The sequence below is a fragment of the Euwallacea fornicatus genome, chromosome 12 (genome assembly GCF_040115645.1).
Source record: "Euwallacea fornicatus isolate EFF26 chromosome 12, ASM4011564v1, whole genome shotgun sequence".
Lineage (NCBI taxonomy): Eukaryota > Metazoa > Arthropoda > Insecta > Coleoptera > Curculionidae > Euwallacea > Euwallacea fornicatus.
Genome location: NC_089552.1, coordinates 3,846,653 through 3,864,926, shown reverse-complemented (window position 1 = coordinate 3,864,926; position 18,274 = coordinate 3,846,653). Strand labels below are relative to the sequence as shown.

At 33.0% G+C, this 18,274-nt stretch overlaps 3 protein-coding genes across 5 annotated transcripts; 1 reads left to right on the top strand and 2 right to left on the bottom strand.

Moving 5' to 3' along the window:
• Nucleotides 1-422: 422 nt before the first annotated feature.
• Nucleotides 423-2,979, bottom strand: LOC136342400 (uncharacterized). Of its 3 annotated transcripts, none has more exons than XM_066288156.1 (4): nucleotides 2,757-2,979; nucleotides 2,193-2,462; nucleotides 1,637-1,789; nucleotides 423-1,383 (listed from the first exon to the last, which is right to left on the bottom strand). In XM_066288156.1, exons 2-4 carry the CDS (start codon nucleotides 2,389-2,391, stop codon nucleotides 509-511), a joined length of 1,227 nt encoding a protein of 408 aa, XP_066144253.1. In that variant the 5' UTR covers nucleotides 2,392-2,462; nucleotides 2,757-2,979; the 3' UTR covers nucleotides 423-508. The 3 variants fall into 3 exon arrangements, with proteins under 3 accessions (XP_066144253.1, XP_066144254.1, XP_066144251.1); XM_066288157.1 differs by having other exon boundaries at nucleotides 2,794-2,979; XM_066288154.1 differs by lacking the exon at nucleotides 2,757-2,979 and having other exon boundaries at nucleotides 2,193-2,726.
• A 2-nt stretch (nucleotides 2,980-2,981) lies between these two features.
• Nucleotides 2,982-5,676, top strand: LOC136342401 (uncharacterized). Its single transcript, XM_066288158.1, has 3 exons — nucleotides 2,982-3,472; nucleotides 4,497-4,652; nucleotides 5,074-5,676. Exons 1-3 carry the CDS (start codon nucleotides 3,245-3,247, stop codon nucleotides 5,593-5,595), a joined length of 906 nt encoding a protein of 301 aa, XP_066144255.1. The 5' UTR covers nucleotides 2,982-3,244; the 3' UTR covers nucleotides 5,596-5,676.
• A 1,535-nt stretch (nucleotides 5,677-7,211) lies between these two features.
• Nucleotides 7,212-16,583, bottom strand: LOC136342630 (uncharacterized). Its single transcript, XM_066288621.1, has 10 exons — nucleotides 16,276-16,583; nucleotides 15,999-16,216; nucleotides 15,684-15,940; nucleotides 13,944-14,057; nucleotides 13,521-13,789; nucleotides 11,896-12,069; nucleotides 11,627-11,838; nucleotides 11,303-11,559; nucleotides 8,941-9,054; nucleotides 7,212-7,468 (listed from the first exon to the last, which is right to left on the bottom strand). Exons 1-10 carry the CDS (start codon nucleotides 16,396-16,398, stop codon nucleotides 7,212-7,214), a joined length of 1,995 nt encoding a protein of 664 aa, XP_066144718.1. The 5' UTR covers nucleotides 16,399-16,583.
• Nucleotides 16,584-18,274: the final 1,691 nt, after the last annotated feature.

The window sequence follows — 18,274 nt, the reverse complement described above, 5'->3', positions numbered from 1 at the left end:
AGCTTACCTTTTATAAAGGTACAGCTCATAGGTCGTACCATAAAGAACGTTCGATACGCTGTACGAAATAATAAATATGTATATTCGTATTTTTTTATATTTCTACCTATTGAAGATATGAAAAATAATTCGGTAACTGAAATTAAACTTAAAAAGAAACAAAATGAATGTTTTATGAGTGTCATGGTTGACTCGAGCGTTGTAATTTATCTAAAATTTCCTGTTTTTTTAATATATAAGCAAGAAAAGAAACAATTAAAAACCAATACATTGCATAAATTACTAACAGTGATACATCAATGAGCTTGTAATGAAAAGCTGCTCATTCTTGATAAAAGAAATATGGAATGAAATCGCACTTACTCATAATTTATTAGATCTTTCTAAATGGTTTTTTATTGATAACGAAATTGAAACAGACATTTTCATAATATCTATATTATATTTAAATTCCATAAACCTTTATACATATAGATCACTTTATGTCCAACATTGAACAACAATCATATTACAGGATTTGCGTCGCGACACTATTGGTGAAATAAATAAACGCACCGGCCAAATTTACAAAAGTTGCACCCAAAAATACACCTAACCACTTTCCATCTGACATGGTCACCAAACTAGCAGTGACGTGTCCACACAATATCCCTGGAATGGTTGCTATCGTGTTGCTAACGGCAAAAGTGGTTCCGGCGTGATTAGGAGCAACGTCGACATGATTACTCAGATGTCCGGCTGAATTGCACGCACTCAATCCCATAGAAATACTTACTAGTATAAGTGCAAAAGCTAAATGTTCCACGACACCAAACATAGCCAGGAATAAAGCAGGGCCAACTAGTCCAATGCAAGTCATCAACCTACGCACATTTAAAACACTCCAACTTTTGTTAAGAAGCAGACCGTCGGCCACATGCCCAGAGATTATGCCAAATATCGAATTGACAATGTAAGGAACGGCGGTGAGGCTTAAACTGTGAGCATTCGCATCCAAAAACGTGTGCATGTAAGTCGGTAACCAGTTCATAATGATGTAGGACGACCAGTTCATTGCGAAATGCGCCGCGTAGATTGCCCATAGAGGCTTGCTTAAAATGAAGTCGGCCCATCGGGTATTGTGGGCTATGACTTTTGGCATATGCAGAGGAATGGTTTCTTCTCCCCCAAATGCGTCTCGCGGGTAGAAGCAGTACCATAAAAATATCCAAATAAAGCCGAAAGATCCGAACCAGAAGAAACAAGCCTCCCAGGCGAAGTGGGGGCAGAGCACTGACGCAACTGTTTGTCCTACTGAACCCGATGCCAAAAGGTAGGAAAATGCTCGTGACCGTTCTTCTACGGGTATACTATGGGCGAAGAGGTGAAATATTGTTGGGAGACCTAAAAAGTTCAACACTGATATTTTTTGCCACTTAGGTGACAATTGAAAGAACCTTAAATATGTGTTAGAACATCGGTCTTGGATAAATTTGTCTGTTATTTATTGTCAATGGAAGGTTTTTATTAGAAAAGAGTAAATGGCTTAGTCAATGGCCTGCATTTATGGTTCGGCCGCAATGGTTGCCCATTGCGAAAGTTTTTTGATTATATATCATAAAGTGAAAGAAATTAGTATTGTATATTATATACTTACCTAAGCCTTCGGCAAATCCTAATACTATCCTACAGGTAACTAATGCTGCAACACTGCTTGCCAGAAAGGGTGTAATAAATGTAGCTATGCTCCATAGCAGAACACTGAAGATCAACACATTTTTAGCACCTAACTTTGTTGCCCAAAAGCTCCCTGAAATATTTATGGGTAAATAAAATAACAGATTGGTTGTTTTGCTTGTTTATAATGCATGAATAGTTACTAAGAAAACCATATTATTTATTGACCTTTGACAAATTCATAATACTTTTTAACACAATTTAAGACATGAGGGTAGTACAGAATCCTATGTTATTAGTAAAAAGTAAATGTTATTTTCAGTTAGGTGTAACTGAAGATAATGTGCAATTTCATTGCTTCAGCAACCTCTACTGGTGTGAGATTTTTAAATAAAATGAGAGGCAGAAAAAACATTCCATTTCATATGTATAGAACATATTTAAATATGTTCAATATATATATTTGAGTAATAAATAGAAACTAACTAGCTAATTATCCACTATTTAAATGATAGATAGTTGTTGTGAACCCTTACCAATTATTTGGCTAGTAAAATATCCTATGGCAAATGCTGACAATATCCATCCTTGCAAATGTAGGTTCCAGCCAAATACTTTTGTCATCGGTACTATAGCTATGGGCATTATTACTCTATCAGCACTGTTTATAAAATTGGCAAAACTACATAATGCCACAATCCGTGATGTACGGGTAAACCATCGAATTCTTGCCATTATTCAAGAGCGTCTCTAATACTTAAAGCCTGGGCTTAGGGTGGTGGTTGCCAATGATTATGTAGATATCTCTTAAAATTATGTACAAATTAAATTAAATAGAAACATTCTCTTTGGTTTAGTTCAGGTTAATAGTTCAGATTTGAGTGGTTTTCCTTGGTAGTGGACAAACTGATTTTAATTATCCATGTTTTTACTTGGTTTTGTTATTTGTTTATGTAATTTTGATTTCAATTTAATGAAACTGTATAAATGAAAACAGAGATTGGTAAATTCTAAAACGAAAAAAAAATTAACAGCTGGCAAAAATTCCAAATTTAAACATCATATCGCACCATTGACACTTGACAATTATTGACACTAACTCTCAATGTTAACATTGCCAATAACTGAATTCGGTACCTGGATCCTGAGTTCTCGAAAAATGATTCCATCGCACTTGAACTTCTCAGAAACTATGACGAAAAGTGAAACAGAAAATTATTCTTCGCAAAGCACCAATGCTCTCACGCTCCATGCTTCTCCACCAGGTGTTCTGTGGAATCTCTGATTAGGATTGAACACGTAGGTGCGGAGTGAGATGGTGAAGTGCTAAGAAAGAAGAGGAATAATATAAAATATAATTGGAGAAAAAAGACGACTTGTCCAGTAATGTTTCAAATATAAAATTGATAAGGGTTTATATTTATATTATGATAAAGAGTGGTGGATATTAAGTTAAATAACAAATAAGACCTATATAAAAGTTACACAAGACTATATCAAAGAAAAACTGCGATAAGATATCTACTACTGCAAAGGAAACACAGTTTATACTGATACCTAGTATATTATAATAAAAAATCTTTTCAATATGAAGCTGGCTGTATCTTTAAAGCAAAATATAACTAAACAAAGCTTAGAAGCTTTGAAACATTCTTTTTCAAAAATTATAACAGAGGCAAAGCCTCATATAGAATCTATTAAAAAAACTCAAGTGAAAACTTTAAACTGGAAACTTACCCAATTCAATAATTGGTATATGAAACTGACTGGCTTAGATAAAGTGTACTTAGCACAAGAAAAAGTCACACATTTGCAGGTATGTTTGCTTGGGTTTTGTCATAATTGTTGTTCATAAACTGGTGAAGGTTAATTTAGATCCATGCACATATGGGTGGTTCAGACCTATATTTTGAATTTTTGTAATACATTTAGTATGGCGCAACTAGAGGTGTAACATTTCACTAATGTTTCAGTTAAGGGTGCATTCAGGGTTAAATACTTGACACTCGTAATATATATATATTATGGTGTTTGGATATTATTAGTATAAACTCTATCCATTTAAAAGCTTAAAAACTAAAGAGTGTCCATTTGTCATTCCTTTTATTTTTGATCATCTATCATTACATTATATCTTTAAGATTTTCGAGTAGATGCCTAAACTACTAACTGCCTAACTATTGCGACATTGTTAATTTGATAATTTTGTTAGGATTTCATCTAATAAATATGTAGGAAATTAAAATGTTTATGAAATTAGAATTTTTTTCACATACTTCATTAAAAGATACCTACATTTTAAGTGATTCTAAAAAACATGAAGTGAGCAATTGGTAATATTTAAATAATAACAATGTTAATAAATGTCGGCCAGTTAGTGACAATAAAAAATTGCAAGTGGACCCCAGGCACAAATGTCTATATTTTTTGCTTGACTTAACAGTTCTTAATGCTTAACTTCATTCTCTGTCTATATCTAATAATCAATCACAACCAGGAGAATGAAAAAAAGCAGATTTGTTTATGAATTTCCCTCTTGTATTTTCATTATTTTGTTGATATTCATTTAAAAAATATCCAATTAAAAAGAAAATAAAACTTCTATTCAATAGAATTTCAGATCAAAAATTACTAGGTATTTTATACTGTATTATAACAAACTTTCAACAAAAAATAAAGGTAAATAACTCTGAAAGTGTTTAACAAAAAATTTAAGTGAATTTTCTTATTAAATAACTCCACAAGATTGGAAAACACATAGGATTTTCTACAGCTTTTATTATTTAATACCATTAAGCGGATACTTAACGTTAAATTCTTAATATTGGTTTTAACTGTAGGGCCAACTGTTAAATATTCAGGAAAAAAGGCGCGACGTTGGAAGGCAACTCTCCCAAGTTCGTCAAAAATCCATGGAGTTACAAGACGATATTAACAAAGTTAAAAGACAGGACGATTTAGAGAAATTTTTAGATTTGATGAAAAAGGAAACTGAGGTATGAAAATTCAATGATCTGAATTAGACAAACAATTTCCATACAGAATTAACCTGAATAGTATTTGAAAAATGATCTTTACAGATCAAGTTAATATGTGGTACCTACATAATTATATCATAGGGTTCCAAAATACTGCCTGAGTAGATTCTTTTAATAGTGGATACAGAGTTGTTCTGTACATTTGGACGCCCATAGCTACTTTATTATTGAAGCCAAAATAAATGTTCAAAAAGAAAGTTTTCTTTCCGAGTTTTCAGCATATACAATCAGAAAAAAGAAATGGGCATTATAGCCTAATTTTGCGTCTTCTATATATTTCATTCTTAAGTGTTATATGCACTTATCATTAGCCACACTACTTTTTTCTTTAATTGGGTTCTGCTTTAGAATTTAACATACAGTTATCTAAATTTTTAAGGTTTTAAAAGTGGAAAAGTCAATTTCCATGACATTCCAAGAATACGATCAGGCTGAACGAGAACTATTCACCGCATTTACTGATTCAATAAGAGATTCCCATGAAAAACAAAGAGCCCAAATGGAATACACGAAATATTTCGGTGTTTTATTGGGTATGGTCAGTTCTTTTTTGACATTTATGTATTCAACTCTTAGGAAAGAACAACTGAAACAAATAATCGATAAAAAATTACAACTTGTAAATGATTTACACGGAGTTTTCACCGAACAGGTAACAGATTCAAAGAAAACATTAATAAATGAAATTGTGAGCAACAGGGCATCATTTAGTGCCTTTTATGACGCAGTTTCAAAAAGGTTATCAATAATAGAAAACTTATGTAGTCAAAACAGAAGTAAAAACATTGTGGATTTTATTGGTGAAAAGAGTAATGGCAATTCTAGTGACTCTTGGGGTTACATGCCAGCTGTAGGTGTTGTTTTAGGGTTGTGGATGATTTTAAAAGTATTGTTTGGTTAATGAATACTAAGACAAAGAAGGTTAAATCTTGTTTATCTTACTAATTTTATATTTAAGAATAAAGTTGTTTTTGCTAAGTAATGTGTCATTTATTTTCAATAATTTTTCCTTTTTTACACTAATTTTTCAAAACAATCTTATGATCTTTGTATGAGTCTGTTGATTTTTGAAGGACATCAAGAGCTTCTAATAAACTTCATTTTTAGTCAAAACGTGATTAATTTATATTAAATATATACAGGGTGGCCCCTTGAAAACGAAACAGAGGCATTTGCGAGTACTTAGAAATGTATATTTGAAAAATGCTCGGACACGTAAACTTTATATTCGAGGGGGACACATTATAAACGTATACTCGCTCCTTTCACTTCAACACCCTAGCCGGGGTGAGTTAAACCCTTAAAATCTTAAATGGAAAGTATGGTCGAGTAGCACCTTGTTTGAAAGGTCCTTCGATTCTCGTTATAATGATACCCAAATTAACTAACTTTTATTCAGTAGTTTTCGAGAAATTTGGAAAAATGTGATTAAATTGCCAACAAGTGGAATGCTCAAAATGTTAGGACTCGTTTTGAACAGAAATTGTATTACTGTATGGAAGCTAATGGTGAACAGTTTGAGTATCTTATCAATTAAAAGAACTTTTCTTAATGTTTTACTATTAATTTTCCTAATTTACGATTTTAACAGAGCATTCCACTTGTTGGCAATTTAATCACATTTTTCCAAATTTCTCGAAAACTACTGAATAAAAATTAGTTAATTTGGGTATCATTATAACGAGAATCGAAAGATCTTTCAAACAAGGTGCTACTCGACCATACTTTCCATTTAAGATTTTAAGGGTTTAACTCACCCCGGCTAGGGTGTTGAAGTGAAAGGAGCGAGTATACGTTTATATGTGTCCCCCTCGAATATAAAGTTTACGTGTCCGAGCATTTTTCAAATATACATTTCTAAGTACCCGCAAATGCCTCTGTTTCGTTTTCAATGGGCCACCCTGTATAATATTATGTTTTCTAGACATTGGCTTTCAGTTTGAACTTTAAGACGAGAGTTTGGATTTATTCCATATACGTGCGGTATAAAATCTATTGGTTGGTATTTTTCAAGAGTGAGTGTAATCAGAAAAGTGAATATAACTCACTTCGGCTAGAGCGAAATCTTTGTAATACGTTACAGACCTTTTCTTCTTGAAGATGTTCATTTCCTAGTTAAGACATATATGTCTTTTGTATTTTTTCCTATCAATGGCGGTTTTGATATTATTTGCCAAAATGTCAAGGTGTGGAAGTAAATATCCCAAGAACTGTTTAAGTGATAAGGCCTTTGAAAATTTGAGCATATGTGTACCAGAGAGGGAGTACTCTGTTTATACAAACTCGTCTCCACCTAATAAGCCATCTAAAGATATATTTTTTGGACAAATCTTTATATCTGTAGTCGAAAGCGGTGCTATCTAGTGGGGCTAAAGGTCACTAAATATTTAATTTTAAGGTTAGCAAAGTTAAAAGTTTGTCGTTTAAAAAATGCGAGTATCAGCCAGTTAAGACTGTTTTTGCCTGTGTGTTGTTGCGTTGGATGTTTTGAAAAAAAAATCATTTTAAATAATAAATTTATTTATTGGATAAAATGATATTTACAACGTTACTTATAATGAATAACAGATAAATCCCATATTCTTTTTTGTAACTTGCTCCTGTGTTGGAAATTTTTTCATTAATCCAGCTATAAAATTCTGTAAGTCTAGTGTTGACAGAAGGATACCCCGCAGCACAGTTAATAACCCCGAATGATACAAGTCCAACTTGAGTACCGTTAACCAGTATTGGCCCTCCTGAATCTCCATTGCAAGATCCAACGAATCCCTCACCTGAAACGAATAGTTATATGGGTACAGTAGCTACAAATCTAGGATTATGCGATATTAATGATGTTATCCTATGGACGGCGGTTTAATTACCATGGTACACTACATTTGTCACCAAAATTGTTAGTCCGAAGAGACAAAAGCTACTAACTTTAATGGCAAACAAAAATTCAAAAAAATGTTGCCAAATTTTATTTAGTTTGAGTAATAATCAATATTTGTAAAAATGGTTGTTTCGTCTTTATTTTTGTTATAGAACTGCCAACTTTAAATATATTTCTAAAAAAAAATGTTTTAACCGATTTTTACGTTTTCTTAATATTTCGAGTACTAGACGATATTTGGCAACACTATTTAGAATCTTAGTATACCTTGAAATTAGGCAATTTTTCCATTATTTCTTTAACTTGTGCGCAATAGTTTAGGAGCTAGTAACAGTGGACCTCGGTAATTGGACTACTTTGCATAACTACTTTGCGTCCGATGTAAGTGTTATATACATAGTTCTAACTTTGGCGGAAACCAATTAATGTTGTAGCCATCCAATCGATTACTGTCAATTACAGACCTATATCGGATGTAGGAAAGTATAGATTTTATTTACTGAAACAGCCAATTATTACGAGAATCGTACAAGACCAAGTGAATCGTTAAACTCAAAAGTTGAATGATATTATATAATGTTTAAAACCAAGGCATTCTTGCAAATACAGGGTGTCCATAAAAACCGCTACAGATACCAACTGTCATGTTTTATATAGCACACAATGTATCATTGCCTACGTATGAATCGTAACAGTGTTTCTTATAGCAAATCGTATATCCAAATTTGTTTTTATTATTTTGCTGGGCCTTGCATGACTAATGAAGAAATCGAGGGGATTCGTTACCATTCCTCCAACATCTGCAACGCATATTTTGGACGTAAATATTTAGGAAACTCTTCAATTAAGCATATGACATGCTACATGGAATATTATTAGAATTCAATATATGATCTAAAAATAGCCAATTATACAGGGTTATCTATTCAAAATAAGAGAAACGGTAGCAGTTGCGGTTATTTGAATTTCCAGAATACCTCAGTTTTACAACTTGAATGATATTGCAAAATTTTGATATGTAACAGTTTGATGTCTCATGCTGTTTCGAAAAAATGAACTGTTTTGATGCATGTGGATAAAGACGACCTTGTATAATTCTATTGTTAGTAGTTACAGGGCGATTTAATAAGCGTCTTGCGGAAGTAGGTACTCTCGGAAATTAGATAAATTTATGGACCGAGGAATGTGATAACCATGCCTTGTTTACCGTTTTACAATTTTTACATTTTCTAGTCTGCATTTTAACAAAGTTCTAATTGATTATTAAGCTAATTGGTAATTAAAAATCATTAATCATCTGAGATAATTAGAAATCGCCTATAAACAGTGTATGCTCTCATAATTTAGATTTATTTTTCATACCAACCATACCTGAGGTGCAAAGGTGATGATCCTCTATATATTTTGCATATTCTTTATAAGACTTGCACTCGTCGTTGGAGATGACTGATGCGTTGACATATCTCAGTTCACTTGAATAAGACCCTACAATATTCATATAATTGATACTAATTTATATCGAGTGTCCAGGCAAACCCGGGACATAATAGATTAATATGAGAAATCGGTTTTTAGCGCGTGCACGGATTGTCTAATCGGAAAATTTTTACATGGAGGTCATAGTACTCAAGACCGCCTGTCATTTCGCAACTTTGGTGTAAAGTTCCTCCAAATTTCAAACATTTGAATGTCCCGCGTAACCGTTCGAAACCACGATTGGTTAGAGTAACAAGTTCAGAATTAAACAAACATAAATTCGTTAACAACTTAGGAGTAAAAACTCTATATCAAATGAATGTTCTCTTAGTTTTATTTTACCTTTTATATAATTGCAACAAAGAAAAAGTGAAGACAATTAAATTAAACAATTACTGATATATTTAAGTAAGTGAACTAAAACAAGTGATTTTAACATTGTTTGCAAAAATGTATACAGCAATTACTTGAAGACGCCACTGATCAATCTGACCAATCGTGGCTTCGAACATTTACGCGGGACATTGAAATTTTTGAAATTTGGAAGTATTTTGAGTTAAAACAGCTTTGCGGAATGATGGCTGGTCTTGAGTACTATGACCTTTATACAAAAGTTTTTCAATTGAATAAACCGGGCATGCGTAAAAAAAATAAAGACCGATTTTCTATGTTAATTTCGTATGTTCAGGGTTCGCCTGGACAGCCAGTTTAGAAATTTTCCTATTAAGTAAAGATCCGGGAATTGATCCTGATATAAGTAGTGTTTCATTACGGTTAACCTATTGAATTAAATAAAATGCAATGTATTGCATCATGGATAGGGCTAATTTAGTAAACTACAGAGATCGAAACATGAATATTTTGTATATAACTCATGACTGACATCTTGTTATTTATAAGAAGAGTTTTAATGGCAACGTTCTAAATAACGTTTTACTCATTAGTGATTTAAAAAGATACTTCGAAGCTACTTCTCATAGAACAGAGTCAAGATAATTGTTCGTAGTTGAAAGTGCCGAAACTCAAAGCGCTGATGAAGAAGGAGTGGCGAAGAAATTGTGTAAATTATCTGTATATAATTTTTTGGTGCGCCATCGAATGTTGGAAATTGCCTTTAATGTTTTCCAATCTGCCATGAAAGTGTAAAGGAAAGTTGCGAATAAGAAAAGTAGTAATAAAGCGTCGTTAATTCAAGTAAAGCGATTAGATTGAGGATAAAAAAATTTAAGAAAAATACGCACGACATGTAAGTGGTATTGGAGAGTCTAGATTTAATACCTAAATTAAAGCTTATTTTTATTCATTTATTGCTCGACAATAAAGAGCTAAAAGACTGCGATGTCTGATTGCTAATGATTTAAATTTAGATTGGCCCTGAAGCTGTTTCAATATTGATTGGTATCGTATGATGATAAAATGATTATCTTAATATGACCAGCTAGATACAAAGCACATGCGGCTTCTACGTTAAAACTAGTGGATGCTAGATGTGAAGTTAACTCGAAATAGGTCCCTAATATGTATATTTTTTGAAATCTAATAGTTTTAATATTTTAGAGGGACGAATTTGAATAAATCAACAAATCATAAACAGCCTCATTGTCATTAAATTCTAACAATATTACGGTAGACTATGACAACAACGTAAAATTTACAAGACATGGAGGCAAAGTTTCACATTTTTTAAAGGGCCTTTTTAAAAGTTTTTGTAATTTTATTTTCCGGTATATTTATTTTTATGTTAAGAAATTAGATTAAATGTTACAAATTGCTTCGTATAGTTAATAATTGAGCTGGATGATTACTTTTTTCCTTGCTTCCTTTATTTTTTCAGTTTACATGAATAAATATTTTTGCAATTCTCTGAACATGGTTAAAGGTGTAAAATACTACAAAAGACCAAAAATCCAAGGAGTTGAACAAGGAATTGAAATTTGGTGTCAGAATCCATACATGGTTTTAAAAAAATACAAAGCATAAAATAGTACATTATAAAAAAAACATAATATCTTGTATATGTTTTTGTCTAGAGAGTCTTAAAAAAATAGGTTTACGAAATTTCAAAAATTTCATTTATGGTATACGTGAGAAAAACGAAAAACATTAGAACGAATGTGCAACTTTGCCACCCTGGATATCGAAAATAGCACGTTTTTGACCATGTGTCTTTTAGCATGTTTTTAATTATTTGGGGAGTGCTATTGCCTCCTGAAATATCTCCATTATAGTATGTTACACCCTGTATATACCTAGGTACCTGCAATTGTTCGACCCCAACCCAAAGTTGTACTTATTTTTCTAGTGTACAAATCAGTGCCAGTAGCTACAGGAACTATGTCTATATAGTTATTGAGTGTGACTTTCTTAGGAAGCTGTATCAAGGACACATCATTTTGCAACGTTACTGAATTCCAATTTTCATGTATTATATACTTTGTTGTATTGTAAACTATTATGTTGTCCTCTGCTATTGATAGATCATGCGCTCCTAGTACGACTAAGATGCTAGTTGCCCTAAAAATGTCAGCTTGGTTGATGTCATGACACTGATAAAGAAAAGTTAATTTAAATGAATTACTACCATTGTGTACAATGAGCTGCCGTCAATACCCAGTTAAGAGCTATTAAAGAACCACCGCAGAAATATTGAGTAACGTGGACGTATATGTAGAGAGCCGCTTGAAATGGATATTCATGTGCGGTTGCTACATCTCCACCGATGATGCATTTAACTGATGGAGTTCTATCTTTCATAAATTTGAATTCAGGGGGAGGTTCTCGTATGGGGATTTCCTGAAAATTTCCCTTCATCATTTGCTAACCCTTAAGTATCTAAATAACCAAACTTACATTGGTTCTGTGACTATTAGAGAATTCATCTATATCAATTCGTTGTCCATGTATCGCACTAAGACAAACGCTAGTAATCAGTAATATTATTTTAAAATCCATCTCTGTTACAAAAGCTTCTGTCGCTGATAATGCATTGAATGATTGATTCACCGGGTAGCTGAATTTATTTGACTATCGAATTATCCGCATATTATGGCTTTTATATAGGGCTATTATACATATACAATATGGCTATATATGGTTATTATATGTATATACATAGAGGACTAAAAGTCCCGTATAAATTCATTAAAAACTTAAGGAAATATTTTTCATGATAATGCTGTAACACGTCGAATATTGTTTTTAGTTGCACATTTTTTGACATAACAGGCATGGATACAGGGCTGTCTATGTAGTAAATAAATGTCCTTTTTCATTTTTTTAAGGAGCCCTATGTATATTATGACGTTTTTAAAATCTTTGAGAAATTCTGAACATATGTGTATCATGCAACATGCCCGTGTCTAAATTCAAGAGCTATTGAAATATTTGCGCAATATGGCAATTAGAGTGGTCTGCTAGATCGTCTGACTTCATCTGTATGGACTTTTTTTTATGGGATTATCTAAAACATAGGATGTGTTTAAATAAGATCAGCTGAAGCTCAACAATATAGGAGAGTTAAAAAATCAGTCAACACCGTTATAATATACATGGGGTTTTAGATACACATAAGAAAAAAAATTAAAAGTACATTTATCTACTAGGGGTAACCCTGTATACATGACTATTATGTTAAAAAATACACAACTAAAAACAATACTTAACGTGTTCTGACATTTTCATGAAAAATATTTTTTTCGATTTTTAACAAATTATACGAGACTTTTGGTCCTCTATGTATATAATAATTACTTTATTGTGGTATAATAATAATCAAATATAATAACTGATTTTTATGCTAAGCTCCGCAAGAGATTCCATTTGTTGATTACAGTAAATATTTTAAGATTTTATTTTTTTTTTCAATTTCCCGATAAATATCTTCTATTGAGACGCAGATTCTTGAATCTCACTAATTCTAATGGCTAATATAGATTTTTTATGGCATGTCTGGCATTATAAATATTACATGGCACCTTTAAAAGCCTCTATACGGGGGGCAAGGACTTTCGGTAACTAGTGAGGAAATACATTGTTTTGTGTGACGAAGGGTACTCTGTGGGACGAGCGAAGGGGTTTTAAGCGAACACCTTAATTTCACATTCTTTACTTATATCGGATGTCCGAAAAGGTCATGCTATAAATTCTAGGGCTCGCAGAGGCCTTTACGTGTTCCTTGCTCTCTATGGATGTGGCAAATCGGATTTCTCTTGATTTTCATTGTGTTGCTTGTTCCTCATGTGCTCCAGTTGTGATTTTTTTAATTCGTTATTGGGCCAGTATGGGATATCGTATTTTTCCTTTTAAAATTATTTGGCTCAAATCAGGCAAATTTATCATATTGGCTTTCTTGTTCAAAAATATTTTTGTTTTATTGGTATTGGATTCCCCAAGCAGGTATCTAGTTCTGCTAATATTTGGAACACATCGAAATTAATGAAATAAAAAGCCCTTGTTTAATTAAATAATTTTCATATATTTCCAAGAGCTAAAACGGCAATACTTCCTACTACCATGCCAATGGATTGGCATCGATTAAACGAACTTCTTGTAGCACCACCATCGCTTGATGCATATGTAGTAACTTTTTCGTTGATCCAACCGTTGAATTTTGTGACTCTAGTGTAGACTGAAGGTATACTCGCTGAACAATTTTCTTCACCAAATGACACGATACCCACTTGAACTCCATCGACAAGAAGTGGTCCCCCTGAGTCTCCGTTACATGATCCAACTGTACCCTTTCCTAAAAAATTGGTATATTGAGTATATGATTAAATCAGTGCTGACTTCTGTGGAAATCCATCACAATTCATAAAGCAGATTTATATCGGACCATGAACTATGGGTTAAATTTAAAGGTCTCTGTGAAAAAACGTTTTGGTTTCAGATCACTTTACCTGAGGTACACAAATGGTAATCTGATATGAAGGCTGCATATCCATTATAAGAGCTGCACTCTGCATTCGTCATTACTGGTGCATCCACATATTTTAGCACCGTCGACAGTGTCCCTAAAATGTATGAATTCATTTATAACAAGTACGTCAATGCGTTTCCAGTAAAAGTTTCATTATAATTATCATATTTTTACACAAGAAACTGTTAAAGAAATGCGAGTTTTGTGTACTATCTAGCATTCCGTCATGAGTGCGATCTAGACTTCGCTTACATTAAATCCCATCTAAATTTTGTAAAAATTTGAGGTTCACAATTATTTGATTTGCATAAATCCGATTTTTTTCATACATTAAAAGTAAATGCCAGGAAAAGTACCATTCCTCATAGTTTTCGCCAAAAACCTCTTTTGAAGCAACTCCTCAAGTCCACCCACACGTCGTTAAAGGAAAAAATTCTTGATGAAGAGTTTCATAAAATAAAATGCTTGCTGCGTGCAAACCGTCCTAGGTAAGTTTGTGTAGCATTAAATATGTACAGTGCGTCAATTTGAAAATGAACCGCCCTCGATATTTCGGTGATTATATAGAAAATATGTAAATATGCAAAAACACGTCGATTTTTATTTTTAATAGGAACTTTCTTCAAGTCGGCTTTCCATTAAATTGCATACACCCTCTAGCGTGGGTGGAAACAACCATTAAAATCTAAAATGGGAAGGGGGGTTAAGTTATACCCCATTGGAAAAGTCTTTCAAATACGTTCCCAAATGTACCTCTTTTTTAATTGAGAAATTTTTGAAAAATCACGTAAAAAGCAGAAATAAGCTTCGATATCAGTTTTAAAGAAGAAAAATAGTTCATTAATGTTTTAAGTATTCAAAGTGCTGTTATATTTCTAATATGCGGCTGGTATACTTACGGACAGAAAAATGTTTGGAAACAAGGGGTGGAGGTTTTGAACAATTATTAAAATAATATGTTCACATATAGTTCAGGATATTACAGCACCAGGCAACTAACTATGTTTTGCATATATAATTTTTAATTTTCAAATTTCAAACTTAAATAACTCAAAACAATTCTCATGCGAGAATAGGAAAATTTTACACGATTGAATGCGGAATGAAATGACCTAGTAACCCATATAATAAAATATGGGATGCTTTATTTGAAGAAAATGAATTTTTAGCATTTTCGTGTTGGCCTAGTTCATTTTATTTTCCAGACCACCGTGTAGATAATTATCAAAATTGGAATTGAGAAGAATGGAACGCTATGTTGTGACTTTCAATTGGTAAAATTTTGTTGTCGTACCTTTGTAGTTTCCTTATAAGAATTTTTCTTTACGTAGAAGATTTTAGCCAATTTTGATATTTTAGGTTATCAGTATTTTGCATAAAGTTGACCTGAAATTCAACGTAGAATCATAAAAAAAAAACATAGTTATTCTATTTAAAATAACAAAGTCGTTATAAATATGCTGCCATTTTGAAAATATTTTCAGTCAATAGATTTTAGGCTCAAATGGCCGTATACAAAATTGTGATTTTCTAGCTTTCATGGTTCTCTAAACATTTCTAATGGTCACTCAGATGAAAATACCGTTGCATGGAGTTTTGGTACCAATTAATACTCTTAATAGGACCAATTCCCTATTCTTTTTCTCATTAACTCATATGAAAACTGTTGCAACATAAAATTTGCAAAACAATGAATACCATTAAATTCAAATCTATATACCTAGAGACGTCTTCCCCCATCCCAGAACCCTACTAGTGAGACCACTGTAAGTATCAGTTCCGGAAGCAATAGTAACGGTACTAATATAGCTATTCAAAGTGACTTTTTCTGGTAATTGTATTAGGGCGATATCATTTTGAAATGTACTTGAACTCCAACCTTTATGGATGAAATATGTTGAAGTGATATAGGTCACTCTGTTATCTTCTGCAACGCTTAAATCGTGACTACCAAGGACTGCTACGACATTTATCGCCCTAGAAATTTTCTGCTTTAATTACTCGATACATTAAAAAATAAAAATATAAATCGTACCCTTTTACGCAATGGGCAGCGGTCATTATAAATTCATTGGTTATCAAGCTGCCTCCACAAAAATACGTGGAACCATCTTTGTATATGTACAGTGCCACTTGAAAAGGGTATTCATTAGCGGTGGCATCTTCTCCTCCAATGATACGTGTTGAGAGGAGAGAAGGACTTTTGTCCTTGTTGAATATGAATGGCGAAGGAGATCGGTTTGTAGGGATCTCCTAAACGTGCAAAGCTTGCAATTTGAATTCAATTTTGAAACTATAAATGCACAACTCACATCAGTACTTGCCAAGGTGGGAGTTAATTGATCTAGACCATCTTCTTGTTGTGTCATGCATATCCATAATGAAGAACATAATATGATAACACTTTGGAAAGTCATGATTCTGTTGAGAGTCATTTCACATTTGAAAACAGTCTTAGCTTTAGAGGGAAAATTTCATGTTTATCCAGGTTTGGGTAAAAGTGGAGAGAACTAACTGTCTCCAAGAAATATGTTTTTTTTTTTGAGCGAAAGTAATTTAATTATTAAAATTACTAATTTATATCTTTATAGTCGTCAGTTTCATCTGCGACGTTAGTTTACGATTTCTACTGATCTGCTTATCATTGTTGAGTATGTACATATATTGTGACAATTGTTTGTTTGGGGGAGACGAATGTTTGCTCATAGTTCCATAAAATGTTATAGAACGGACTTAATAATAAATTTACTAAATAATTCGCGTCATAAAAACAGTTTTCTGTGATAACTCATGAACATCTGGGAAATGAGAATTTGAAAAGTTGCATTAATAAATTAATTGAATACTAAAAGAGAGGGATTGGAAGTTTGGTGAAAATTAGAATTTATTTCTACCATCCTGTATCACGAAGCGTGACTCAAATTGCTTTGTGATTCACTACGTAGTTTAAATATTCAATTATTTCATTAATGCTTCTATAAATTAAAAAAATAATATTGTCCGGCTTTGATTAAACTCAAAAAAAGCTCTGATGGTATGCATCAATTCGAATCGTCGGTAGGGAATATCTGAACTTACTTCTGTTACTAGATGCCAGAATGTACTACAGCTAATAGCTGGATTCGTGATGGGAAACATTAAAATCTGACAATAGTGAAATACACTTATTGCAACCTTTGAAGAGAATTCTTAGGTTTTTCGTGCATTTCTGAAAAACGAAATAAGAATTTCTTTATTTATGGATTTTTATAATAATAATAACTATCTTCATTCACCCGGTGAACGGGCTATCGGCCCCTTGGCCTTTCTGCCCAATTGACATGTATAATCTACAGAATGAGAAAAAAAAACCACGAGGCAACCATAAGTGTGATAAGGATGAGAAAGGAATGACTGTTCGCTATTGTCGTCCGTCCGCAGTCCGTTCATGGTTGTTGGTAGTGTTCGAGTAGGGCTTCGGAGGGATAAAGGAATCGGGAATGTCTAGTTTGCCGTGTCAAGCAGAGGGGGTTGAGTATTGTTCAGTTATGAGGTTTGTCCTTCCATTTTTTCCGAAGTTGCAGTAGTCTTTCCATTATTTTCGTCATATTCGTGCGTTCGTATAGCATTTGGGTGGGTGGGTTATGTAAGGGGTTGTCGGGATGTCTTATTTTTGTGATCAGTCTTAAGGCAATTTGTTCAGTTGTTTGTATGTATTTTTTTGTTTTGTCTGTTGCATTCGCCATCAGTACGTGGCCGTAGTCTAATAGAGGTCTGCATATCGCTTTGTATATTTTTGTTGCCGTTTTGGTACTTATGGCTCTGTCTTTGTATATCAGTGTTCGAAAATGTTTTGTTCGTCGAGTGATTTCTGTCCTCGTGTTTTGTAGGTTTTGGTGAATTTCAGTTTTTTGTCTATTGTAACCCCTAAGTATTTAATTTCGTCAGTTGGTTCTACTGTGTGTCTATCTGCCTGTAATGTTGGGGAGTTGAGTTTAATTTTATGGTTAGAGAGTAGTAGTTGGTTCTTCACAGCGTTTGGTGTCAGTCTCCATTTGTAGAACCATGTCATTGTGTTGTCCATTAGAATCTGTAGTCTCTCCACGGCTTTTTTTGTTGTTTTGTCATGTGCAATGAGTGCAGTGTCGTTGGCGTATTGTAATATGTAAGCTGTTTCGTTCATTGCGTGTTTGTCTTGCAAGTTGTGGTTGTATATGTCATGGCAGTACACATTGTATAGAAAAGGGGAAAGTGGCGAACCCTGGATTTTTATATTTATATATATATTTATAGTTATTATTATACCAGGTCTGTAAATATGAAACCGGAATT